This window comes from Saccoglossus kowalevskii, chromosome 2 (genome assembly GCF_978046115.1).
Source record: "Saccoglossus kowalevskii chromosome 2, keSacKowa6.1, whole genome shotgun sequence".
Classification (NCBI taxonomy): domain Eukaryota; kingdom Metazoa; phylum Hemichordata; class Enteropneusta; family Harrimaniidae; genus Saccoglossus; species Saccoglossus kowalevskii.
In genome coordinates this window covers 32036512-32063369 of record NC_140642.1, presented here as the reverse complement: position 1 = coordinate 32063369, position 26858 = coordinate 32036512, and the positions used below count along the sequence as shown (strand labels likewise).

General features: G+C 34.6%; 2 protein-coding genes across 2 annotated transcripts in view; one reads left to right on the top strand and one right to left on the bottom strand.

The window, feature by feature from the left end:
- The window catches only part of LOC102809307 (leucine-rich PPR motif-containing protein, mitochondrial-like), a 36372-nt gene extending 34075 nt beyond the window's left edge, over positions 1 to 2297 (top strand). Inside the window, exons 24-26 of the mRNA XM_085494399.1 lie at positions 877 to 1036; positions 1513 to 1664; positions 1875 to 2297. Coding sequence (XP_085350525.1) covers positions 877 to 1036; positions 1513 to 1664; positions 1875 to 1898 — 336 coding nt within the window. The 3' untranslated portion in view covers positions 1899 to 2297. The remainder of the gene's footprint in view (positions 1 to 876; positions 1037 to 1512; positions 1665 to 1874) is intronic.
- Positions 2298 to 2350: 53 nt separating this feature from the next.
- The window catches only part of LOC100377021 (leucine-rich PPR motif-containing protein, mitochondrial-like), a 30372-nt gene continuing 5864 nt past the window's right edge, over positions 2351 to 26858 (bottom strand). Inside the window, exons 3-36 of the mRNA XM_085494391.1 lie at positions 24575 to 24697; positions 23854 to 23975; positions 21421 to 21566; positions 21086 to 21124; positions 20276 to 20363; positions 19523 to 19627; positions 18869 to 18908; positions 18585 to 18754; positions 18193 to 18298; positions 17785 to 17892; positions 17109 to 17230; positions 15030 to 15120; positions 14479 to 14548; positions 13698 to 13762; positions 13434 to 13540; positions 12600 to 12752; positions 12148 to 12255; positions 10836 to 10975; positions 10397 to 10485; positions 9682 to 9892; positions 9326 to 9450; positions 8910 to 9016; positions 7678 to 7837; positions 7030 to 7181; positions 6816 to 6890; positions 6396 to 6532; positions 5884 to 5966; positions 5182 to 5374; positions 4694 to 4821; positions 4022 to 4134; positions 3823 to 3897; positions 3382 to 3466; positions 2995 to 3137; positions 2351 to 2787 (exon numbers count right to left, since the gene is read on the bottom strand). Coding sequence (XP_085350517.1) covers positions 2701 to 2787; positions 2995 to 3137; positions 3382 to 3466; positions 3823 to 3897; positions 4022 to 4134; positions 4694 to 4821; positions 5182 to 5374; positions 5884 to 5966; positions 6396 to 6532; positions 6816 to 6890; positions 7030 to 7181; positions 7678 to 7837; positions 8910 to 9016; positions 9326 to 9450; positions 9682 to 9892; positions 10397 to 10485; positions 10836 to 10975; positions 12148 to 12255; positions 12600 to 12752; positions 13434 to 13540; positions 13698 to 13762; positions 14479 to 14548; positions 15030 to 15120; positions 17109 to 17230; positions 17785 to 17892; positions 18193 to 18298; positions 18585 to 18754; positions 18869 to 18908; positions 19523 to 19627; positions 20276 to 20363; positions 21086 to 21124; positions 21421 to 21566; positions 23854 to 23975; positions 24575 to 24697 — 3866 coding nt within the window. The 3' untranslated portion in view covers positions 2351 to 2700. The remainder of the gene's footprint in view (positions 2788 to 2994; positions 3138 to 3381; positions 3467 to 3822; positions 3898 to 4021; positions 4135 to 4693; positions 4822 to 5181; positions 5375 to 5883; positions 5967 to 6395; positions 6533 to 6815; positions 6891 to 7029; positions 7182 to 7677; positions 7838 to 8909; positions 9017 to 9325; positions 9451 to 9681; positions 9893 to 10396; positions 10486 to 10835; positions 10976 to 12147; positions 12256 to 12599; positions 12753 to 13433; positions 13541 to 13697; positions 13763 to 14478; positions 14549 to 15029; positions 15121 to 17108; positions 17231 to 17784; positions 17893 to 18192; positions 18299 to 18584; positions 18755 to 18868; positions 18909 to 19522; positions 19628 to 20275; positions 20364 to 21085; positions 21125 to 21420; positions 21567 to 23853; positions 23976 to 24574; positions 24698 to 26858) is intronic.

The following is a 26858-nucleotide window of genomic DNA, read 5'->3' as shown; positions in this document are numbered from 1 at the left end:
GTCAGGGCAGTAGGTCTAGTTTTACAAACAAAGCCCCCCTAGCTTAGTGTCTATTGTTCACAAATCTAGTTTTGTCTTAGGAGGCCCAGTTAATGTCTAATTTTCTCATGCACAATTTCAAGATTTGATGATTGTTCAGGCACAGTTGAGGGACTGTGCGTCGAGGGATTATACCTCACATATTTGCAAAGTATGATGTAACTTATTCAATACCACAAGATATCTGTTCAATGATTTATATTTACTGTAAAGTACTTTAATTTTCGAAAATTAATTCCAAGCGAAAATAAAGTATTTTACAGTATTGAACTTTGGAATATATGTAGTAAAAATTGACTTGGATCCACATTATAAACAGACGTGAAGTAATTAAACCACAAAATAAAAACCTAACACAATAACAATAAAGGATTCCTCCCACAGTGCCATATTAATTTTGGAGCAGATTCTAAGCTTAATTGTCTGCTGTCATTGTTATAGTAGGGGTTCACTGATTGGCTAATAGGGTTAAAGCATTACTGTAAAATAATTTTAGCTGGAAGGACTTTTTGGGTGTTTTGTATGAAATTTATTTTCATTAATTTCTTACAAGTTGAATGTAAAATATAGGAGAAAAGATATATTTGCTGGATTTTATTTTTTATGCGAAAATAACAAAAATTAATTCCAAGCGAAAATAAAGTATTTCACAGTAGATGTTTACATAGTATTTACGTTGAGTATTTTGACTTGCCAGAATCCTGAATATTGGCGACTCGCATCAAACTGATGTCTATTTTATTAATAGTTGATATTAGGCTTTAAATATCACTTGTCACAAGCCCCTAAAACATGCTTCATGTCCTCCATCATGTTGACGTTTGTTGTGATTTCTAGACTTCGGAACTGGTAGCTGTGCAGGCACGATTGCAATGGTACGCAAGACTCTGTATCCGAATGGGATTGGAAGAACCGCTAGAGAAGTTAATTGAACTATCACGAAACATGTTACAATGTAACAGAGATCAGATGTATCATCATTTACTTACACTATATGGTGAGTTGCCGACGTGTTGCATGGGACTCGCTATGATACATGTATTGTATAACAAGTCCCTAAACATTAGAAATGTTGAAAAGTTTTTTCTTCAATATTTAAGATTGAGTAGTATACATCATTTTCAAATGTCCCAAAAATGAACAGCTTGGTCCACTATTCCAAAAATCTAAGACTTGTATCATATTTAACATTTTCACCACTTTCTCGCCCAAATTTTTTTGCATTTTTTCTAATATTCCTGGAAATGAACCCTGATTTTGGAGCAAACATTTTCAGTTTTTACTCAAAAAATTTGGCTATTTTTGTCCCAATCTTCTGACAGAGAGTGCAGACTATAAACAGGACTATTTTGTGAATATATTATATATATATATATTGGTGTTGCTCCTTCACTGTTATTATTTTTGATTTCAAAAATTTAACTGGTTGTACATCAAATAAATTTGATATCTGTGTCTTGCCAATTCTTGCAGCAAAGACTAAAGATTGGCAGAAATGTATGAAAGCCTGGAGTAGTATACAAGAAGAGGGTTTTAAACCGACACCAAGGACACTCAGATTACTGGCACATGTACTGAAAACAAATGGGCAACCAATACCACTTGAAGTCAGCAGTATCCTGGAGGTAAGTTTGTCTGTTGTCATCACTGTAAACTTTTTCGACTTCTTGAAAACTACAATTGCTTTGATATTTAGTGTACCTTGGGCATGATATCTTCAATACTCTAATTTTAACAGGTAACTCAGATTTTTTCATTTTCTAACGATATCTTCAGACGTTAATGAAGGAGCATTCCGATGTTTTAAACAAAATGTTTTCTCCTATTTTTCACAGAATGATAATGCAGGTGAAAGATGATAAAGTGTTATTGGTGAATAATGTAAATACTAACCAGAATAAAGATTTTGCGGTTCATTCTTCTAAATGAATGGAATATAGAATTATACGAGTTGATCATCAGACGGTGATAAGATTTACAAGATTCAATTATAACATGTTTTTGGCTGAAGCAAGATCTTATATTTTACACCAAAAGAGCTGCCTTTCCATGAATGAAGTTGGTTCAATTGAACGGGAACACCCTGGATGCATTGTTATATTAGAGAACACAAACTTGACTCTCGTTATTTATTGCACATCAATCTCCATGGTGTATCATTTTTTTTATTTTAACAACAGAATTTCAGTTTTAGCAAATGTACAATTTTTATTGTCTTTTTTTGGCAATATAACCATTAAAAACTTTTGTGTCACTAATATTACTCGAGTTCATCAATAAATTTTGAATAGAATTAGAAACAAACAATATCCAGATTATAAGAAATATTTATTGTTTAAATTTCCCCTCAAATCAATAGTACAATAAATAGTGCTAACAATTGCATATTAAAAAAAAAATCAACAGTTTCTCAAGCGTGCTAGATTTGATTATAACTATAGTACATTGCTATTTTTGCTGACTGACTGCCAGTCACACACAAAAAGATAAATCACAACTTGTTTGAAACATATTTTTAAAGCAATATGTTAATTCTGAACTACAAGAGTTTTAAAACCCTCTCCAGATACATTCTGATGTTTGCAGAAAAGAAATAAATACACAATGGTATGTGTAAACATTTGACGGTTCTCGAAATCCACAATGGTACAATTATAGGTTTCATATTTCTGGCTCGTCATTGATCTCAGCAATTTCGTACCCTTTCTTTTGCTCCATCAGCTTGGTACGGTAAAATTGTAGACTATTCTGTGAAAAGAAATCATTTATTGTTGATAACTAAAATTGTATCCTAGTGAATACCAGTATACTAGCTCGACTGATTAATTTGTTATTTCTGAGACAGCAGACAGGCCGATTGTTTGAAATATCTATTATATGTAAGTTTATGAACCCCAATCATGACAGACAGAATCATCGCCATTTGTACAATAGTATAATATATTCACAACTTACAACTGGTTCTTCAAATGGCACAGTTTGATTATTTTTTCTTAATAATATAGATATTCTCTTTAAAGTCAACTCTGTTATTGGTACGCCCTCCGTTTCAGCTTTTTCTTTCAATTCCAATGCACCTCTCCAATCTTTTTCACGTTCTGAATATAAAATATTTTCAGTAAAGTCTTGTTATTTAGGATTGCATAAGACAGTATGCACCTCATTATTGAAACACTGTTATCATTGGTTGATACCACACATGCACATTTGTACTAGTTCCCTCATCCATAGAGTTATGTAATACAAAAACACACATTTTTGTATATTAAAAAGCAAATTCTCAATCAGTTTTATTATTACATTGGTGAGCGAGACGCTGATAAAAAAAAAATATTTACTTACCATAAAATTTGAACAGGTAAAAATAGAGAATTTCTTTAGCCCTAGCATTGTGTAAAAGACTGGCAAAATTAAGAAATCTCTCGGACTGAAAACAAATAATTCAAGTGGTTATTAGTAGATGATAAAAAGTTGCTGGCAAGTAAGTTGTTCTTCATCATGACAGCTGACCACACACTGCACTTATTTATTTTCTCTAGTAGAAGCGCATCTCCCAATAAGAAATACATGTATGCTGGCTCATTAGAATATATATTTTGATCATAGACACACCTCTGTAAGTAAGTGCACACGCTTTTAACATATCAAATACGGTACATGCAACTTCAGTAAACCACTTGCAGTGTGTATTCATTGAACTTGTACGGATAATAATTTTTAAAGCGAATTTCTTTAAATTTCTATTTGCATGCCATTAACTGACAAGTGAAAATATAAACTTACTGTACGATTTGTGAATAGTTCTGACGTTGCAAAACGAGTAAAACATCCGTCATATTCCTCCAGTTCGGGATATTTCTGCATAAGAAAAATACTTTCGTTTGTAAAATATGAAACCCATGATATCACCCTGTGTACATTGCACGATTTCAGAAAAAAGAGTTTATTCGGAAGATGTGCAGAAACTGACTGGGTCACTCACTTTAAGTAAATTGGTCGCTTCCTCCATTTTACCACTAGAGACGAGGGCATCTAACAAATCACCAGCTTGACGCTCAGTTCCCTGCTGCCATAGATCATCGACCAATTTGTAAACTAGAAAACCGAAAATTCAAAAGTTTTAAGAGACATGCTGTAATTGTTGAATTTTTGATCACCATGACCTCACCGTGTTATTGAAATGCGACTATAATCACAAATTTCTACAGATTGTGTTCACGCTAATATTTATTAGAATCCAATTCTGCAACAGATTCTTTGGAAATTTTGCATTTGAACATTGTAGATGTATGTGGTTATCAAATATTGTCCATTCCTTGGGGTGAAACTACATCACAAATCATTCTATGTTACTAAGATGCAAATCACTGTGAAACGCCGTTCGAAGAGCTGGAGAAAACAGCTAAAACTCAACTTTATAGTAATCCCGAGCTATCAAATTTATATATGTTATACATAGTAGTAGTGGTAATGTTGTTACCCTGTTCAGGGAAGTCAGTACAGTTTTCGGCCTTTGCTTTGAATGTGATGGTTGCCAGGTGGTGAAATGTTTAGACGACCACCCCCGAGAATACGAATACTGAAATATTCAAGGATTGAAAATAACACATTAAGATTATATTCAGAAAACAAGAACGAACAAAAACAGACCTACCTTTATCTAATTCGAAATTATTCACAATAAGTTTTTTAAACAGTGCCTTTGTACCAACAGCACCAGGTGGTATCTTCTTTTCAATCAGTTCTTCTCGTACTGTTTCAATAGCTGCGTCTGGATTCTGGCTGTAACACAAATAACAATTCTCATGTTTTATTTTTGTTGGTGGAATTTTGAAGGAGAAAATTCTAAATCAGTGTAAAATCAACAAGTACATAGTTTGTACATTAAGAATGTAATAAGCTTCCAGTAACACATCCAGTTCGATAGTACCCACACTTCTTGAAACACTGCGCCACAATGACTAAATGATGCTGTTGCATCGGAGGGCGCCCTCTATTGGTTAGTAATAATCTTATGGTCAAATGACAATCTATGAGAAGCTAAGTATCAAAGCCATAAGACAAATTATTTCAGAGAATAACTCGACAGCTGGATGATAATGATAACATAAAAATAACTCCACTCGGTAAAATTGGACTTACCAGGTGATGTAAGCACCAAGTAAAAATCTCATGAACGGGATTTTCTCTTGTCCGACTTGATTATACTTTTCGTAAATGTCTTTGATCTTGTCAGGTTTACCTTCAGACTCAAACTGACGAGCCAATGCAATACAAGCAAACCTCAACGGGGGTCGGCCTTTCTCAACCAGATCATTGAAAACTTGTTCAGCTTCTAGGAGACGAATAAAAATATATAAACGTCAGTTACTGGGGGTAAGTTACCGTCCTGATCTGACCTGACACTTGGACTTATACTTCAGAAACGTGACCCCTTCCGGCTGACAAACCTTTATGGGAAGTGTACAGCTTCAGCAATTCAATGCGCATCACAACTAGGCTACCAGGTTTACCAAATTACTTCTAGATAGAAGCACAGGAGTGCCTTGCGTTGGATACAACAACATGAATTGAGTCGAAAGTCGTCATAGCCATTAATTATACAAGATACTTAATACAGTTATATTTACGATTGTTATTATACGTCATAATGTATAACAAAGAGAAAGATCCTCTGCACATGTACGTCCATATTTGGACTTACACTGAAATATACATTTACAATTTACAGAATATAACCAAACAAGCCCAGTTCTAATTGGTCATCATTCAGATACAAACTCAATATAGTGCTTTAGCAGCCAATGGGTGCCTTCGTTAGAAACAGACAAGGACACTCTTTACCTTGAACATCATTATTCTTGATATAACAGACTATCAGATCTGACATGGCGTAGTCATCCAGCTCGATGCCTTTCTCAATGCATCTAATAATAGAAAAGAACACAAGAACAAGGCGTTATTATCCCTTTGTAGGCCACACCTTTCCCCGCAAAAATCTGGTACAAAAGTTGGCACATTTTTTTTCTACAATTTTCTATTAATTTTGGAAAGAATGGATAAAATCTCCCTGTAGTCATATACAATGTAGGTCTAAATAATATTTTTGAAAAAATCTGAAATAACACGTTTTATTAGAAATGACGATAAATGAAAAAGAACTACTTTACGATTTAATTTCATTTTTTCTCCTATTGTTTAATTAATATAATTCTTATTTTTTTTACATTTTCTCAAATTCTCTACAACTAACTTTTCATCAAAACAGACATAATTCCATATTTTTCAGAAGTTTTGACAAATATACTGTACAAAAACCCAAACATATCAATCAATAAATTTTCACCTAGACTTACAGTTCTTTTAATGCAACAGCATCTTTCATATAATTCAACCGTGTGGCTGATTTGAAGATATTAAGATACATATTATCATCGAATACATGTTCTTTACTCCTAGCTTCATCAAATAATCGCTTAGCTTCAGGAAAATTCTGGGAAAAAAAAAATAATGTACTGTCAGTTCAATGAATAGAATCCATAGAGAATATTGCCTTTATAAAAATAATTCATAAAAAATAGAATTTGATCAACATTTCATTTGACCTGGCCTTCCAGTGCTAGAAAGGAATGCATGAAGTTTAAACATTTTGACAGCAAAAATGGCGACCAGTCGGCCATCTTCGATTAGATGATAAATAAGATGATAAAGTGATGGGCAGCTATGGGAGATATTTTCTGAATTGCAATTTAATTATGAATATATATAAAACTTACATGTGCTTTTATAAGACCTGTGATGAGCGTTTCATACTTCTCAGTTGATGTGTTTGTTGTATCACCGGAATGTTCCTGAAATTACAGGAATATATATATAAAGCACACATGAATGTTATGTGACAGTGCGTCAAGGCATTCCATCAAGAAAATAAAACACAGTTTGAACTTAATTTACTAGAGGGACAAATCCCATTGAGGTATTGATAGTCACCATAGTTATTTTGGGTGTTTCAAAGGTCACTTCTTGCCCATTTTTTCGCAGTATATCTGCCAAGTATTTCATAGTTCTCGGCCGCACAGTCACCTGCTCCTCTTGTAATCTGGTCCAGACATCGAGACATTTTTGCCAATCATTTTTATTTCCTGAAAAAAAGAAAATAGTACAAGATTTTCATCAGACTACAGATTTTATTGTCAAGGACAAAGTCAATATCTGCTGAAGTTGGAGTTGATTTTTGGTGGCAGGTGAGCAATGTTGTGTTGCTATCCAGATTAAAACATCATTTCCAAAATGGCCTCAGACCATAAAAAAAATCAAAAATCCTCCCACCAAAATTTGGTCCAACATTTTTTGCATCACATATTTTTCTATATAATAATTACTTTAATAATTTTGAACTAAATGAACATAATTTCCAACTGGTTATAGATCTTGATAAATAATATCAGAAAATATCAGAAAAAGGTCTGTGAGCGTTCAAAACCTACACATGCTAAACTTGAAGACATTCTGAAAGGAAACCTTCCAGTCTGAGAGTTGGTTGATCAGATTTCCTACTACTGCAATGCAACAATCACAACCAAGTGACCATCGTCAAATTATATGTATACATCACACAAATACAACTCATATACTCACCATAAAGTTTCAGCAAATGGAAGTACATGTTGTCTCGGTCACATTCAAACAGGTCTTTTGTAATCTCCACCAATTCCTCCAACTGTTTTTCGAAACCCGTTTTGATGCATTTAGTCGCGTACCATTCCACACGTTGTGCTCTATACCGAAAACCTGGTTTCTGTCATATTGACAAAATACAAAAAGCAAATATTATATATTATATAAAATATTTTTTCTGTTTTTTTCTCCAAACAAAGAAGCAGCATTTTTAGTCTAAACTAAATAGTTAGTATCATAACTACAACCCTTTGAGTGTCAAAGTCAACTTCACGCACCATCGACAGAATTCTTAGCTCCGCTGTTGACTTTGTCGAGCAGAGCTTATCATATGAGTAATTGTCCGCCGACGTCCGTGTCAATGTTTTACTTTTTCGAGTTCTCCTTGAAAACTACAAGCCTGAATGCTTTGATACTTGGTGTATATGTACCTTGGGCAGACCTCTTTCAGATTTGTTCATTTTGTGATGATATCTTCAATCCTCTAATTTTGGTGAATATTTTTGTCATTTTTGGTAAAAAGTGATATTTTTGACTTCTTGTTAAAAACCACAAGTCCAATTGCTTTGATATTATACATATAGGTACTACATGTGGACCTCTCTCAGATTTGTTCATTTCATGATGATATCTTCAATTCTCTAATTTTGGTGAATATTTTTGTCATTTTTATTAAAAAGTGATATTTTCGAATTCTTGTTGAAAACAGCAAGTCCGATTGCTTTGATACTATACATATTGTTCATTTTCTAATGATATCTTCTGTTCTTTAATTGCAATGTGCATTGGTAAAAGCGGAGCTAATTCAGCCAACAGACTGCTTGTCCCTTTTTCGTCTGCTCTTTTCCACATAAAATGTTGTGAATATTTAAAACATTTTTTTCTTGAAAACTAGAACTAATGTTATATTTTGTTTTTTTTTTGGTCCAAAATTAAGAGAGAATTCAGAAAATTACATGTGAAAATATTTACTCTTAATGTGATAGAAAAAAGAATTTGGTGCTAAAAGACTTAATGAAGAAATCTCAGACCAACAATATGCAATAGTTGAGAAAAACTCAAAACAAAAGTTCAACTACCAATGATTAAACATCCAGTCTATTCTTTACTCCACTCTGGTGACTAGGTCAAAAGATAAGCAGCTGAAGTGCTAATAACAAAGACATAAAAATGTCCATCAGTAAAAAAGTTACCTCAATAACTCTCCGTGCTTGATCGTATTTCCCGGCTGATAGAAATGCAAATACTAAATCATAAAGCGCATTGGCATCGCCGACTGACTGCATACAGAACATCATAGCTATGAAATGAACAACAGCAGTATGAGTACAATATTGTGGGTATAAACTTGAATGAAATGTATTTGCGCTGGAAGATCACATGTCAGAAAATGCCCACAAATAAAACACTAGCAAAACATCACCATAAAATTCTATGTAGAGTAGACGTCCACATTATTTCGAGGTGAATACCTTTCTATTCATTCAAAAAGAGTACCATGAAATATTAATGACAAAGACATAATGTTTTCAACCGGGAACCTCAACGGTAAACAGCACCAAAGAGTTAATGACAGTTATCTGAAAAGAAGATATATTAAAACTTTTACCTTTCTGTAACTGTTCCTTGTCACCAACTTCAACAAGTTTTACAAGTACATCATGGAGTCTGGCAACAATCTGATACTTGTTGTGAGTTTCTATAACGCAGTCAAGAGCTCCCGAAACATTATCGCTGAAAAATATCATAAATAAGGCTTGTATATAACAATATGTGAATTAGCCAAAATATTTTGAACAACTTTGTGGCAAAATTCTTAATATTATTTTCTTTGATACAATGTTACTTTTCAACAAACAAGAACAACAAATGCCACTTGATCAACAATTACCAAACATATTCAACAATTCCCATGTGTGATTAATATAATTTCCTAACATGATCAACAATATATACAATTCTCACTTCAGTAAGTAACTCGTAACCAAGGGGGAGAACATCCGAGCTGTAGGGTTCACTATGCCAGTTTCTAAAAACTTCTCCACCAGCTGTTTGACCGCCTCTGCACCACCACCGGACATTGCAACATCATTTAATACATGGAAGATGTTTTTTTCCAAAAATACTGAGTACTTTATCTTCTGATTTGCCATTTCGCCTATGAGATCCAGGGACTCTTTGGGTTGAACAAAAGTAAATACATGTAAGTCACACATAATTATATCGGGCATAATTTGAAATAGTTGCACTGCGATTTATTAGATATATCAGGAATGATCAAATCATTTGAAATAGTTGCACTGCGATTTATTAGATATATCAGAAAAGATCAAATCATTTGAAATAGTTGCACTGCGATTTATTAGATATATCAGGCATGATCAAATCATTTGAAATAGTTGTACTGCGATTTATTAGATATATCAGGCATGATCCAATAATTTGAAATAGTTGTACTGCGGTTTATTAGATATATCAGGCATGATCAAATCACTTGAAATAGTTGCACTGCGATTTATTAGATATATCAGGCATGATCAAATCATTTGAAATAGTTGCACTGCGATTTATTACAATTCATCATGGAATGTTGAGGCCTTTAGTAGCGACAATTATTCAATAATCCTGGTGCTATGCAAAAATAAGATATATGAAATTCAGTTTTAATTTGTTTTTTTACCTTGCATTCTTCCAGCCACTGCTAATGCCTTGATTAAACGTATGTACTTAGAATCACTTAATTGAAAGTCAGCGGGTGAATGTATTTCTCTGTTGGGTGGAAAAAAATTAGGATTTACAACAAAATTTCATGAACATTGGTCTCTCCTAAAAATAAGTAATATTATATTTATTTGATATACTTTGAAAAAATAAATTTAATGGGATATTCATCATCATATGCCATATATAAATTGAACATTGTTAAAAATGGACACATCAGCAACACAAATTGAGGCCTCACAGATTTAGCATCATCGGTGTGGTGTTGTTCATACCTTGTCGATTGCTGAAATGCTTAATTTGTGTGTTGATGGTGTGGCATGTTGAATGTCGTTTGAGGGTTATGCAATCTTTGTGTTTAAATAAAAATTTGTTGAAAACTCAATATATTCACTTACAAGTCGCGTTTGAACTCGAGAGCTTCATCTACTTTACCCAAGTTAGCAGCCAAGTTCATCAACATGGCGTATATTGCAGCAGTCGGTTTATAACCCGCAGAGTCTAACTCGCGTTTATAGCCAATTGCCATCTCATAATTCTGAAAAATAAAACAGGTTTTCTTTCTAAACTTAAATCTTCAGTATGTTGTCATGGCAACAAACATGAGGGGTATAAATGTACTAAATTACATTTCATCTGAGCAGACTCAATGAAATACATGTACAAAGGGAGGAAATGACCAAATATGCAAATTAGTTGATTAATATTACTACCGTACTTGACTGCGTTAGCGCCCAGGGGCCTCAACTCAGAAAATCACGATTTTGTAGGGGTGGGCGCTTACCCGAGCATCCCCCTCGAAAAAGAGTGCAAATGAAAATTTTGATTCATCAAGTGACAGATTACGTCTTTGATGGAAAATCAAATTACTAAATTAGTTGCGTCGTCATTGATTTTCACAATGAAGAAACAGAAATGATTACAAAAAATACGCACATTTTATTACAATATTAATTACGTACCACCATAATTTACGGAATTAAAAACATTTGAGTCTGTTGGAACACAGTCGAAGTCAAAATTGTCATATTATTTCCACTGACGAAGTTGTTGGATCGTACGCAAACTCTCGATGAAAATCACTTTCCGCCATGATGCCATTGCAGATTTGACCTACAGCAGCGTCCTTTGACCTAATGGGTCAAGTTGGTTATTAACTAATCAGAATGCTGTGTTGTACTGACGCAATTCTTTGGAAATTCCCGAAGACTTTCCGGTAACGCAATGCGGAAGTGAATAATCGATGTCGAAGTACGATCTGTTGGAATTGATTTCAGCGAATAAACGACATGGTTTTTCCAAAAAACTAGTAACTAGCCATTTTTGAGAGGTAAACTGAATTAGGCATGAAATATTTATCGCATTTTACTTGTATTAACAGGTCATTGTCGAAGTGTAGTTTACGCACGGTTACCGTGTTCTACGCATTCACAACATGTTCACAGCGATCGATATCCACATTGTATCATATAAAAACGATTACCAAGATTCGTTACGCAAGACCAAGTTTTAAATTAGTTGCATTTTGAAGGGGTGGGCACTTTGCCGAATGTGACCCCAAATATAAAAATTGCGCAAAAGTGGGGGGTGGGCGCTTGCCCGGGCATGGGCGCTAACGCGGTCGAGTACGGTATATCCAAATCAGAACAGAAATGAGAAATAAATAAAATTCAGCTTTCTCTGTGATATCACAAGATACATTTTGCTTACCTGTTTTTCTGTGTGTGCCATAATTAATTTTCTAAGAACACCTCTTGTGTTCATGTTCTTTTCTTTCATCTCAACAAGAGTCTTATCAAGCTTTTCAGTATCAAGCATCTGCATCGCGAACGACCAGCAAAAAAACAAACATTATTTACTATTTGGACAATTGTCTATAAGTGTCGTATATAGCACTTGATGACAGAGAATGTGGATGATGAAATATTATATAATCTAGTCGTAACCAAGGGATACAGTAGGGCAAACATCTACAGGTACATTTGCAAGAGTATGGTGCTTCTGTATGGTTCAAAATTAACTAGAACATTTTTAGATTGAAATAAATTTGTACAAAGCATTCAGTTCTATTTAGATATATTGTACATGTATAATATAATATTACGAATGTTCACAGGTTGACAAAACTTTGCTCAGATAATAATTAACACTTGATTGCTTACTTGAATGGGTAATAGGTCAGACTGCTGCGTATCCTCTGAGTTCATTACGTCGGGATGGATCAAGTCAAGAGCCATGGGCGTGAGGTAGTTCAGTCTTTGACGGTCAAAATTCCTACGAAGTCCACGGAAGTCATTAGCTGTGATGTAACAGTCCTTTTTGTAAACAAAACAGATGTTGTAAATTTATTACAATTAATCTTATGGCAGGGAGGAAAAAATAATAAATATTTATTGGGGAATTCATGACATGCTCTTTGTTTACCACAACACTATAGTGAGTAATGTATAGTTTTTTAGAAAGCTGTGATATAGGATGTGCAGCTGGATATGATTTTTCAGGAAGTTAGCTGTATTTGGAAGTTCAGTCAAACTGAAAATTTTGATATTTTCAAACTTGTCTTGCAATATCCGGTAAGCTTTTTTTTCTATTGGCCTTTGATGTGTTTTTTTGAAAACAATATAATAATAGTTTATTTTTTAAATTTGGTAGATTCAATTCGAAATTATTCTAAAAGGAGTTGCTATAAAAGTGCATTTAATGCTGGGCTGCAGCCATTCAATAAATAACTTGAGAATTAAAGTTACTTTTCATAAAATATAAAATAATAATAAATAAATAAATACTTTAAAATACTTTATTTTTGCTTGGAATTAATTTTCGCTTCAGGAATGATTCAGTGAAAATAAAATCCAGCGAATATACCTTTTTTCCTATATTTAACTTTAAACTCGTCAAAAAATCAGTGAAAATAAAAAACCCAAAAAGTCTTTTTAGCAAAAATTAATTCCAGCTAAAATATTTTAAAAGTATTTCACAGTACATATAAAAGATACCTGGTTTTTTAACTCTTTCAAAAACTCCTGTAAATATGGCAGAATAGTATTCCTATATCCTTCAGGTATATTTTTGGTTAGATGATACATGAAGCTACCAAAGTCACCTTTCATGTAAAAATAAAAATAAAATTCATCAGTAAAAATATATTTGTTTGCAAGTTCACTAGTGTTTCATTACTTCATAGCAGTAGTATCATACCAACCTATTTTGTGAAAATATAATTTGACAAAATATGCAAATAAAATAAAAATACTTTGTACCTTGTATTGATTCAACACCATTAGACTTTATCATTTTGGTGAATGTTTTCATAATCAGTGGGTCTCTGAGGGAGGAGAAAAAAATAACAAATATTACATGAATAAATCACGATAGTTCCAAAGTTCAATCGGTATCAAAAGCACAACAATGAAAACTTGTAAGTCGGCTTATAATAGGCTACCGTAAAATCTGTATTAGAAGCCCAATAGAAGCCGCACCCATTCTTTTTGAACAACCGAGACCCAAAAATTCACCAGGTCGCATATGTGTAGATGCCGCATCTCCTTTGTTGCATTGTACCATTTTAATAGAAGCCGCAGCTTTTAATACAGATTTAACAGTAATTATCTAATTAATATGCATAAACCATTAACACATTATATGCCAAAAACATTTTATTTCACACTTTCTCAAGTCCATGACAGTACTCTGCACTCAATGTGTTAAAAAGCAGTAGTCCTTGTGCCACGCATGTGTGAGATTTGTGTTGAATTTCCCACAACCCAATATGCACTCCTAGTGGCAAGCATAAATACAAGTTATGTTTTGGCCACGATGTTAAATAAATTACGTACTTTGACTCCTTTTTTGATGCTTTCCAATCATACTTAGTTAAACCAATTATGCATTGACTCGTGCAACAATCAAATTCACCATCTTCGTTGAAATGTGCCCCATGTACAGTCCAACATCCACCGCCCTTTAAATCAATGTTGCCATTTAGCATATAAATAATGTGCACTCATCAATACTATAAAATCTAAAGCATGTTTAATGTACCTGTATATTGCTTGTATTAGATCACTTCTGAATAACGAGAGATAAACCAAGTCAGGTCCAAACTGTTTCACTAATGAGGAAAGAAATATAGAAAAGAATAATTATTGTGGTAGTGTTTTTATCATCTATCAGCTGACATAAAAAGCCTTGGTCTATAAAACACAACTTGTTCCTTAACACATCGCTTGCTAAAAGCCTTTACAAATAGCTAAAATGAATGGAGACAGCAGCATCAGTAGGGGATGGGTTAGAGTTGTATTTCTACTTTGTATTTTATGCAGAAATATGACATTTGATAAAATTAATGGTTTTGGCAACAAATCCTGGATTATTGTAACATTGAAAGCTAGTTTGCACTGAAAGTGAATTGTTGTAATCATTCAAGGCCTTCTCATTTTGATTCCAGGATTTGTTTGGGATACAATTTCTGTACAAAGCCCTTATGATGCATACAGGAGTTATTGAGAGGTTTTCTGCAGATCATATAAAGTAGAAATGCAATTATAACAAGCTTTTAGAATATAAGTGAGTAAATTAACAGTTGTACTTACCCAGTTTTGTGATGTTTTCGGCCCTTCCATTCCCTATCTCCCACCTGATGAGACTGGCTACAAGTGTTTCATCTACGTGTACGCCCATTTTCTGCAGCAAAGAGAATACAGAAAATGATCAGCACACATGATATGACAGTGGTGTAGTTAAGTAGTTCTGAAGAGGTCGCTTGTGAAAAAAGTATATATGCAACTTTGGTTGGAATGTGTGGACCACATTTTCATAATCAGTTATTATAACAAGAGTTGGCAGAGCCATCTCGATGCTGGGAAAATAAGAGTATTTAAAGGTGTGTTTTGGAGCAATGGATTGGCGAACAGGCAGAAAAGCAATTTCAAAAACTTTGACTTTGTTTTAATGAAAACTTGAAGTATACATGAGGGTACGTATTATTATTTATTTATTTTGGAAACTCAATTTTTAACTGAAGGAATTAAACTAAATTAAATAATCATGTTAGAAATGACTACTGTTCAACTCCGGACGTTTAATTGTACTTAGCGTATGTTACTATGACAATCAACCAATTCGAGAAAAACAGTCGACAATGACTGAATGCATGGTCACAGCCAAATTGCTGTTTAATTGAAATAAAAAAATCAAAGAAAACAGAGAACTCTAAGACAGGAAGAGAAACAACAGGCATTGCGGCAGCCAAGTTTGTTTCACCTCGATCAATGCAGTAATACCCACGATGCACTATTCCCATAAGCGTGGGTATGTGGAAGTTCATAGCCAAGCGTACTGCGGTCAAGAACAAGCTAAGAAATTACGTGACGAGACCATCTCGATTTTGCCGTTGATTTCTGGTTTCGGGTGCGTTTCATACAAGATCGATACGAACTACACCGCCGAGTGTAGTAGACATAATCCCGATGGCAATAGGAAGTTCGAAGGAAGCTAATACAGTTGATTTATAACAGACGAAGTAAATAGAAATCACTTTTCAGTCCTCGTTGAGACACAAACGTAATTTAATACACACTACTACAGTTCGACTAAAGTTACAAACACCACGGTCAGTCACACAAAGTCCCCCATATTCAAAAGGGATTTTTAAATGCACCGGGGAACACGAGATGAACAATTGTGCATACTTAGATGACGACTCCACGCTATACGCAGCGTGAAAATGGCAATTTAAACTTTGCTTGCAGATTTTCCCGGGCAGATTTACATAATAATACAGTTCGATAACAGGGCCAGTCGCATAAAATCCATCAAATAGGAACTGCAAGTCGTATAATGCCAAAACAGTACCATGATTTCACAACTTTCGAAATACATTCACTTTTATTGACGTCCACTGTACAACAGTTTAATGTCTTCCCGTTTGCAAGAACACAAAACCTAAACTATCAGAAAGACATAACACATAATTCGAGTGATGGAATAACAAAATTACTCATCATTTGTAAATTCAATCCATCCAAAAAGTATAAAAAACATTTTTATAAACAATTTTTATTATATAAATACACTTTGAAAAGAAATAAGATTCATAAACATAAATCTATTTGAATACATTCTCACTACAAATTACACAACACTTATTTTCTAGTAGAGTTTCTTCACAGCACAAACTATTGGAATCATGCACACGTGTGACTACTTCGGTGACACATTTTATAGCTACGCCCAAAATAGTCCATCATTGATTGCGCAACTGTGACCACACAACATTCTGTTAACATCCACACATTTTCATGAAATCTCCATGCACTTTTAGACCTTTCATAAGTGAAATACACTACAATTTACTCCAGAAAAACAATTTTCTGGGTACATTCCTACATTCTTGCATACTAATGAGGGATTCAGACACATTCCAAGCTGAACAATTTTCTTGGACTAATAACAAAGCTGGTCAATCCTTTCCCAGCAAAAATGGTATAGCTGCATGATGGTCCAGGAACTGGATATTATTTATGTTACGTATACATACTCATCAGACAGTACTACTGGCTTATAAAAATCTGAATGTACATCCTTCGCTGTTACTTATATGAAATATATGCTTTAATTAATCATGGTGTATTTATCAAACTATCAATCACAGGGCATGGATCAATACATACCTGCAGTTCAGCTAACAGATGTTGTGCATCTCCGCCTAGCGTTGGAAATACATACATGGTACAGCTTCCCGAGTCGAGCCTCACATCGCTTTCTACTATTTTTTTCACAATATCACACATACCTGGCAAAAAGACACAAGCATGTGTAATTTTCAGAATTCAGTGTCATTAGATATGTGTGGAAACCTAAAATCTAGTGTCTCCTTCAGTACAGAAAATAAAGTATTGTGTTGATTTACTATTATAACTACCGTAAAATCTGTATTAGAAGCCGCACCCCTAATAGAAGTCGCACCAATTCTATTTGAATAATTGAGAACCAAAAATTCATCATTTCTCATATATGTAGAAGCTCTAATAGAAGCCGCATCCCCTCTGTTGCATTGTACCATTTTAATAGAAGCCGTGGCTTCTAATACAGATTTTACAGTACTCTACATCCCTTGTATATTTCAAATATAAAGATGCAGCAAGCAATGGGCACAATTTATCGATCAGCGACCAACTACAAAGTCTTGAATAGTACGTATCACACACGTAATAGCGTGACCCGATTTCCACAATTGCCAAATTTTGCTATTTTCATAAAAACTTTTGACAAATACTTGCCACTAGTATTAGTTCATGTCAGTATGGTGCAAAATGCTAAAGCGATGACCAACTGCACTGCACTCACCCTGGACGTCATTTTGTCGATGACTGCTGGCCATCAACGGCCAGAAATAATGCTGTCTTATTGGTTCTCCATGTTCTTTCATAATATCCATCAAGGCATAAGAATTTTCTGAGTGAGAGAAAAAAAAAGTTATTATTTTTATGATCTAATACACCACCTCATTCAGGTCATTACAGTATAAAACACCACATCCTGGTTCTGCTACAGTCAGGGATTTGAACGAAAAGTTTGTTTGCAACTGTCGGCAGATTGCAGCAAAGCAGCAGCATATTACCTTATATTAGTTATCTGTCATCAAGACATTCTGGAAACAAACACTAACGGTGGAGAATTAAAGCATGAATTGTGAGAGCATTCTTATCTGCAGCTCAAACTGTGACCTCAATTTAGGAATGTTTTAAAACTTACCCACGTTCCCTTGCTCCAAAGAAACTTGCAACGCCACTGCATACGGAGCTGAATGTAACTTCAATGCTTTCATTTCATCCATTTGTTTCACAATGTCCTCAAGCGGCTAAAAGTGGGTGAAAATAACATTTATTTCGCAATTAATTTTAGCCGGTAAATATATTGATGACAGATTTGCAAGTCATGAGATCAACCACGTCACATGGCCAGGGGAGTACATAGAATCGAGGTGCAGGTTCATGAAAAATGTTGAATAATTTATTTAATTAAATTAAAAGCTTAAGAATTTTCGAGTATTTTTCACTTACAGCGAAAACTTGCATTCAGTAGCGTACAGTTAACAACATATAAACAATTAATAAACTCAATTTGGAATTTAGATTCAGACTCACTCTGTTCAGTAAAACTAAATGTTTGATATAAAAGCTGCCCTGTTGGAATTCTTCACCGGCGGCCAGCATGGTTTCAACCTCGGGACGTATCTTGGGAAAAGTTTTCAGAATCTCCATGGCGACATCATCACGTCCTTCAGTTAACAACGTCAGACACAAATTTATCGCATCTTGGAAAGTATAGAAAAAAAAAAGTATTTATTTGCATGAATAGTGAAACCAAAAAGAATACAATATTTAGTGAGTATAAAATTCTCCATTTTGAGAAAGAAAACTTGTATTACCTGGTGCATAACGAGTTCCAAACTGCATATGGCTCAGAATCTGAAACAAAGAGTGGATCGCTCCTGATTACAAAAGTACGTCAATGTACAAAGTTGCATTCTGTGATCATCCTATAGAGGTAGTGTAGTCTAAAATAATTAATGGTATCAATATTAACCAATTGCTGGAAATATTTGAAAATTTCCTGAATTTGTTTTGAATACTGTGAATTCATGCTTCAACTGTATTTAAAAGTGTTTGCAAAAGAAATTTGAACATTAAAGCAAAAGTAGAAGATGAAATGATTGCTAACATTCAGATAAACTGAAAACTGAACAATAACAAATTGAACAATAGGAAATTGAACAATAACCGGTAGTAAATATTTGTCACATTTCACCTTTTCACCACCAGTTCCCTTTTTTCATGACAAATTTACAAAATAGCCCTGCTCTTTCCTTCAAAAGATTGGGACAAAAAGAGCCAAACTGAAAATTGAATCAAATTTTGTCTGTTTGGGTCATTTCCAGAAATATTGAAGAATATAAGAAAATTACTAGAAAAACCTGTATGTTAATAACAGTGTTTGCAATTTTTAAAAAATACTTTGGGGAAAAGATTGATTAATTTTGTTGCTGAGTGAATTAAACTTTTTAAATTTAATACAGACATACCTCACTGACATGCTCTTCATGTCCAGATGTAACAAGACTATGTAATACTAGCATCAAATTTTTGTTGGAAAGTTTGGTGTCTTCGCTTCTAAGCTGCTTCAAAACCTAGAAAATAACAAACAAGTCATCAAGAAATACTTTACAAACAAATGTTTTAAATAATTTAAAAACATTACATATGGAAAACATAAAATTCAGAAATTATAACCAGATCAGCAGAATTATTCAAATGAAATGAAAATGCATCATGTGACAGATACATTATGTATCATCCAGATTCTCATCCAGTGATTGGTCAATTCACATTACATGGCATTTCCAAAAGCAATATCACCTTGGCAAGGCCCCCCCCAAAAAAAGGTTTCTGATCAAATTTGTTTTTTCGTTCAAAATATGAGGCAGTGAACATTAATTAATTTATGTTGCTATATTTGACAGCACACAATTGTTGCAGATTTATTCAATTCATCACACGAGGGAGCTGTTCAGTGATGAAATAAGTGGAGATGAAGACCAGCCTGCACTGTTTATTTTTTTAGAAATACAAGTCTATATAAAGTTATATTTGTTAAAACAAGATGTCTGCATTATCGTTATTAAGAAATCCCATAATTCAATAGTTGTGAGACTCACAACGCCTTTATGAAGCAACAAATGTACATTGTTGTCTTGATGGATAGTCTGCTGATCAATAATAGAGATGTACTGCTACTAACTTTGAAAATGAAACAAAAAGTATAATACTAGAATTACCTCGCGGATATTCTCGATATCGCCTTTTTCAGCGTATGCACACATCAGTGATGTATAGGTGTCTACAGTGGGCTCTAAAGAAACATTCCTGGAAAAAAAGAATTAATTTGTGTGACGTCAAAGTGTGAAGGCTGATTCTATTGTTAAGAAAACCATCCTGGCATTGTTATGTTATATTCACATCAGTCATAGACGTATTCTCGGGGGCGGAGTTACGTCACAGAACGCTTTAATTTGCTAAGACACGCACCACTGCACAATGTATTTCTATGGGTTCTGCGTGAGCTGCTGTGGAACGACGGTCGAAAAGCCAGTGAAAATAGCTAAAGTCGAAAAGACAGCACAAACTCAATTTTCAAGTAACCCTGAGCAACCAAATTTACATATGTTGCACTTGCAGGGGTAATATTGTTACACTGTTTAGTAGAGTCTCAACAACCATTTCAAAGTACAGTTTTCTGATAGTTTTCGGCCTTTGTTTTCACAGTAATATGGTTGCCAGGCGATGAAAATGTCTGCTCCGAAGAATAAGTTAAATTTCATATGATTGAATATTCATGGATTTTCTAAACAGAATGATCTGCATGTGATGTCTGTTATTTTACAGGCATCTCAAGTTTAATCCCTGGAAATTTAGGTTTAAATTTATCAAAATTTAGGTGATTTATGGTGTTAATCTAAGTAATTTTGATTTCTGTGGTGAAACTGATTGAGCTTTTATAGTTTTTTGTGAGGATGTGTACTTAAGCGAGTTTCAATGTATGTAGTAACTTCTATACTATCGGTCAGTCCGCCGTTCAGACAGCTTACCTCATTATAGTCAGCATACCTTCAGCGTTTGCCATGTCTCTGAAAAAACAAGCGCAAATACATACTACAACTGTAGGTTCACACGAATGTTGACAGAAAAAAAGAACTTATGAGTGATACTTTAATTATATCAGATTTTTAATTATCATATATTGTAACTATTAAAATAAATAAATAAATAAACAAATAAACAAACAAACAAACAAATAAATAAATAAATAAATATTTGATAGTTTTTCGTGAGGAACTAACAACATAGTATAACAGTTACATTATTGTTGATGGATAGCTAAACACACACAGCACAATAAGCAATTATACAAATGTGAGCTCACCCAGCCCTTGCATGTCCAGTGATCAGAGAATTGAAGACTCCATCGGTGATTGGCATATCTTTCTTTTTCATGAATTCCAAGACTTTACCGGCACCCTGAATGTCTCCCTCCTGGCAGTAAAGCCCAATAATTCTCTGGTATGTCACCTAGTTGAGAAAACAAAATAGTTAGCCGTTCTATCAACATTCAGTTGGCGCACAATTGATAATAAAATAAATGCGATAGTCACTATATGGGGGCCACCATCTTGAATACAGCATGGAACTAAATAAAGTGACAATTTGTGAAACACATTTTTCAGATTCCTACAAATCAGGAAAAAAGCAACAATCTTTCACAGCCAAACGATCCATTGGGGTAATATTAAGCTAGCCGCTAACAAAATTTGACCGAATTCGTCGTTTTTGTGTGGAAAAATCCCTTGCATATGAGCACCTAATTACACAAAAAACAGAGAACACTTTCCTGGGGTATTTGAAACAGAAATTGTAAGGCTGTCGCTGATTGGCTGCCGAGTTGGAATGACAATTTTTGGTTTCAAATACCCCAGGAAATTTGGTTTGACACTAATTTATGTTTTGAAAAGCAAACTAGTATTCAATATTCTGGTCCGTTTATGTTAATTGTGACCATAGAAAAGAGTAAAATAACTCTTTGCTATGATACAGTAAAACCTGTCAAAACCGACCCCTGGATAAACCGACAGAACCGACCAATTTATGTAACCCCGAAATTTCTCCATAGACGCCTATGTTAAAACAACCTGTGAAATCCGACCACTGTTTACTCCGAACACCGACCGCATTGATCGGTCCCAAGTCCAATATTCACACTGAATACATCGACCATCCGACCAGTTGCACCACATCCGCTGTCTAGTAATTCGGTCTGCCCGACCTAAAAAGTGTGCATTGTGTTCAAATTCTGCAAACACCACAGAAACAATACCAAATCTCACACTACAAGTAACGTCCCGTGTAAAACAATGGCAACTGATTACATTTTTCACACCACATGCCCACGCATCGCGTGGTGTCTGGACAGTATAATGACCCCGGATATAAACAAATGATCGGGGTCATCACCTTCAATTGCTGTGAAGCACACTGCATTATCACTTCTTCAACGCTCAAAAGACATTGAGTTTTCTTCTTTCCATAACAATTCTGATCGACAATTTTGTGCTTTCGAATGTTTCCGTAAAAGAGGCTTCAAGATTGAAATTTATGATGACGAAGAAGCAGGCGACAACAAAGAATTCGGAAACCTTATTTAGCAAGTTGCAGACCCGCAAACACAGTGTAGCGTTGTAGAATGCCTCCACTTTGATGAACGTATACTGACTGAAGCAATGTATGATGGCGAGTGGGAGCAACAGATTGTTGAGAATTTTATTGCAGACAAAGAAAACCATGAATCTATAGACAACAATGACATAAATTGCAACGACAGTCAAATTATTGACCCCCACAACGACAGTGACTTGACGCATGGCGATGTGCTAGACATGTTGACAAGATTACAGATCAAAGACTCCAGTTACTTGACAGATATCCAAAATTTCATAATTCAAACGGAAAACAAAATCGTTGAAAAAAAAGATGTTCTTTAAAGTAGTCAAAACTTGATGATTTTTTACATCATAATTTGATTCATTGACTCACAGTTGAGGGACTGTGATTGACTTAACAGCAAAATCGACTGTCTGCATAAATTATGATAATTACATGTAGCTCACGTGAACTTACATAGTGATGTCATCCAAAATGGACGCCTTCAGTTACGATACGCAATACTTACCCGGTCTGTTCGAATAGTTATTTTAATGTTAATTGATGTCATGTACATACCATAATATTTTTGTCTTGTTTGGTAAATTATTTTATTGAAACAATACAATAAATGTAAATACATGTATAATCACCGGAGGCAAACTCCGGTGTCTTTCATTTGTCCCGTGTTTACAGCACATGTAATTGTTGTTTCAATCGAAGTTACGCCCACCCTGAATAAACCGACTCCCTCTGAAAACCGACCATAGATCCCAGTCCCAGTCATGGTCGGTTTTGACAGGTTTTACTGTATATATGCCAAAGATGTACATGTACATCACATATGCGAGAACACAGAGAACAGCTTTGTTGTAAAGACAGAATGCTTCACAGTACAGTACAGTACTAGTTGTGTTGCCATGAATTTTATTCGGATGAACCAAGAAATATAAATACCTTGTATAAGTGGCACATGAAACATCCATAGAGTTTGGAAAATTGTGTTTATGATAAAAAACATGGCATGGCACTGTAGGAAGTTGAGATTTTTTTCCTGAAAACAGCATATTATATTCCACTTTCAAATGCGTCCAATTTGCTTGCAGCATCAGATAAGAATTTTAAAAATATACATATATAGTAGTCAAAGAATAATACTTACTCTGTTTGGTTCCACACCGCTGGATTCCATGTTTTCTAGAAATTCACTCAGGGAGATTTGATGATTATTCTGGAGGTAGACTTTTAACATTGCATTGTAATGGTTTGTATTACGTTTAATTCCTGATTGAGAAAAACACAAATATTTTAATTTTGAAGAACAATTGATCACATCTTTCAATGCATCTTGGACGATACTGGGTTAGGGACGGCGTCAAAAGATCGATGTCGGATAAAAAACTTAGTTCCTTTAGTTTTTTTCCAAACCCCCCTACTGAAACTTAATTGATATATATTGGTCATGGCGTCAGACGACATTCACCATTAAATACAAATTGATAATCCGACAGTAGTATTGCATAGCAGTTGGTTGTCGGGTGGGTGTAAAAAGATTTTACAAATGCACCTCATTTGACGCACAGATTTACACTTGAACCAAACCATTTTTCTGTTTTTTTTTCCCTTTTCGGTTATTTCTGTCCATGATTGGATAGAAAAAAAAAGAACTACAAATACTCCAAGATTTTTTTGACTTCATTAAAAAATAAAATCGTTTTTGTAGGATGGAAACTTTTTGAGGTCAAAACCCCCCACCCCCAAACTAAAGGAAGTAAGTTTTTTTATTCGACATCGATCTTTTGACGTCGTCCCTTAATAAGGTGAGTGAATTATTAACTGCACTACTGTTTTACAGATTATTCGAAATGTGAGTTGTCTCGTACCTAATTCTGGTAGTTTGTCCCATATCATGTGGGCTAATTCTGTTCTCTCCGGTGCTGATAGTTCAGCCATCAAGGATCCACAACATCTGATGAGTAGGAGAGCGTGTTCTGAAACGGCACATCCTAAAACAAAAAGATAATATAGCAGCATCAAGAGTATGAACATTAACTCTCATCTAGTAGAAGCAAAGGCATAATTAATAAAGTTTATTTGTAAAGATAAAGCAGCAAGCAGTGTCTTAAACTGTATATAGCGCTTAGCGTACGTGATGTACGTTAAGACGACCCACTGAACCAGAAAGAACAATACAGCAGAATTCCCACTTTTCATCTCTGACATGTCACTTTTAATGAACGATATTTTTTTACACTGATGTCTGTGAAGGCTTTCAGCAGGCTATGTATAATGCACGTCATCGCCATATGCTTTTTCTCAGAAATTGCATTTTTTATTTTAAAACAAACATGTTTATAATATACAGTAAAAACTATTTAATTTCATTATTTCGATTTTTGAGCCTGGGCTTTAGATTCACGATTTTGGCAGAAAAACAACGAGTTTTATTGTTATTTTACATTTTCAGGTTGATTTAAATTAGCAAATTTTAGTTATCTGTGAAAATAGCGAAATTAAAACCAAGTGAATAATTAATATATTTACAGTAAGCGATTCTGAAGCTTTAACATGACGAATACAGAACAATTAATGCACCTACATTTTTGAACCGTTTACAATTATTACAAGTTTGTGAATTATGTATTTAATAATGTTTGGTCAACATATAAATATATAAACGAAAGTAAAAATGCCAATTGCCAATAGAGAGTGTGATTTTCAGTAAAAAAAGAGAAGAGATAGTACAGTAGAATGTCGATTATCCGGACTGTTAGGGAGACATGCTTTTGGTTCGGTTATGCAAACAGTTCGATATGCGATCTTGTGTGGGCGTGCTCAAGTTTACAGGCTCACTACACACAAATTCTAACGCACGTGACTGTAATGAAATAGTATAGTATTTAATCAGTAATACATTGTAATAAAAATGTTGCATGCTGGAATGTTAAAAAATGTTTCAAAATGTCCGTAAAATGTAGCGATAATAAAGTTCCTTTGCTTCTTTCTTGAGAAAACCACAGTCACTCTACTAGTAGAGTGACTGTGGGAAAATCAAGTCCCGGAACCAAGTGAAGACGGATTTCTCTGAACGATCGTCATAGGCTGTTTTCGTTATCTTTCGTTTCAGTCCTGCACTTCCTGAAAAAATCCAGCAGCTTTTGTTTTGCCTTGATATCGGATATCGTCGTTTTACCAACACCATACTCGGTGGATAGATTGCTTGCGGTTTCGCCACGTTCTAGTCGATTTATAATTGACACCTTCGCGTCCAAATCAAGCACACCACGTTTGCATTTTACTGGGGGTAGCCATGCCAACGCAGATAAAAGACGCTGATAAAGTAAACAGGTGAAAGGTCGCTTCGTATTCGCTGTGTATAGATCGGCTCGATGTTACTAGATTGCTCTGGGATTTTCGAATGGTAAACTGCTATAAAATGTCCCAATTTTATTGGATTCAGCAAAGTTTTTAACACCTAGAACGATTGACATAATAAATTGTTGTAAAAATCCAGGTTGGCTACTGTGATCATCGGACGTAAACACTTCCTGTGAACCATCAAAAGGCCCGCCGACTGTGGTCATTGGTTGCTGTTGTCTGCTGATAAACCATCAAAGAGGCACACCAAAGGGTTGTCGTTTCGCCTCTCTTTTTCACTGCACTATTAAACTGGCGTAGCTTCTGTGGCAAGACATCCCAGAAGTTATTTTCTTTCTTTTTTTATTCCGAAGAGGATGTGACTTCTCATACTGGACATTAAAATTAAAAATCGGAAAAAACATGGGATCGGCTCATGGCCGCGTTTCTTTGACGGCAGTGGAACACCGTACAATTTTCCCGGGAAACGTATCCAAACTGCGGTGTCTTACAACTTGGTAAAGTTAAGGATCTGACTGTAAACAGTGGAGAAGAGATTTGATGAAGTTTGTGTTTTTAGGACATTTTTCTTTTAACAGTGGAACACTGGTGTGGCGTAATAGGCTTGTCTGAATTTAGGAAATTATTGGATACTGCGCAAACACTGTAAACAATGAACGTAGACGTGAAAGACGTTGGATTACATGTTGATAACAGCTTTATTGAAAGTGTTGCACCAGGAAATCACACAAGACGACTGTAGTATTTATTGTTCACAGTTGACTTTTGTATTATACGGAACACAGCCAG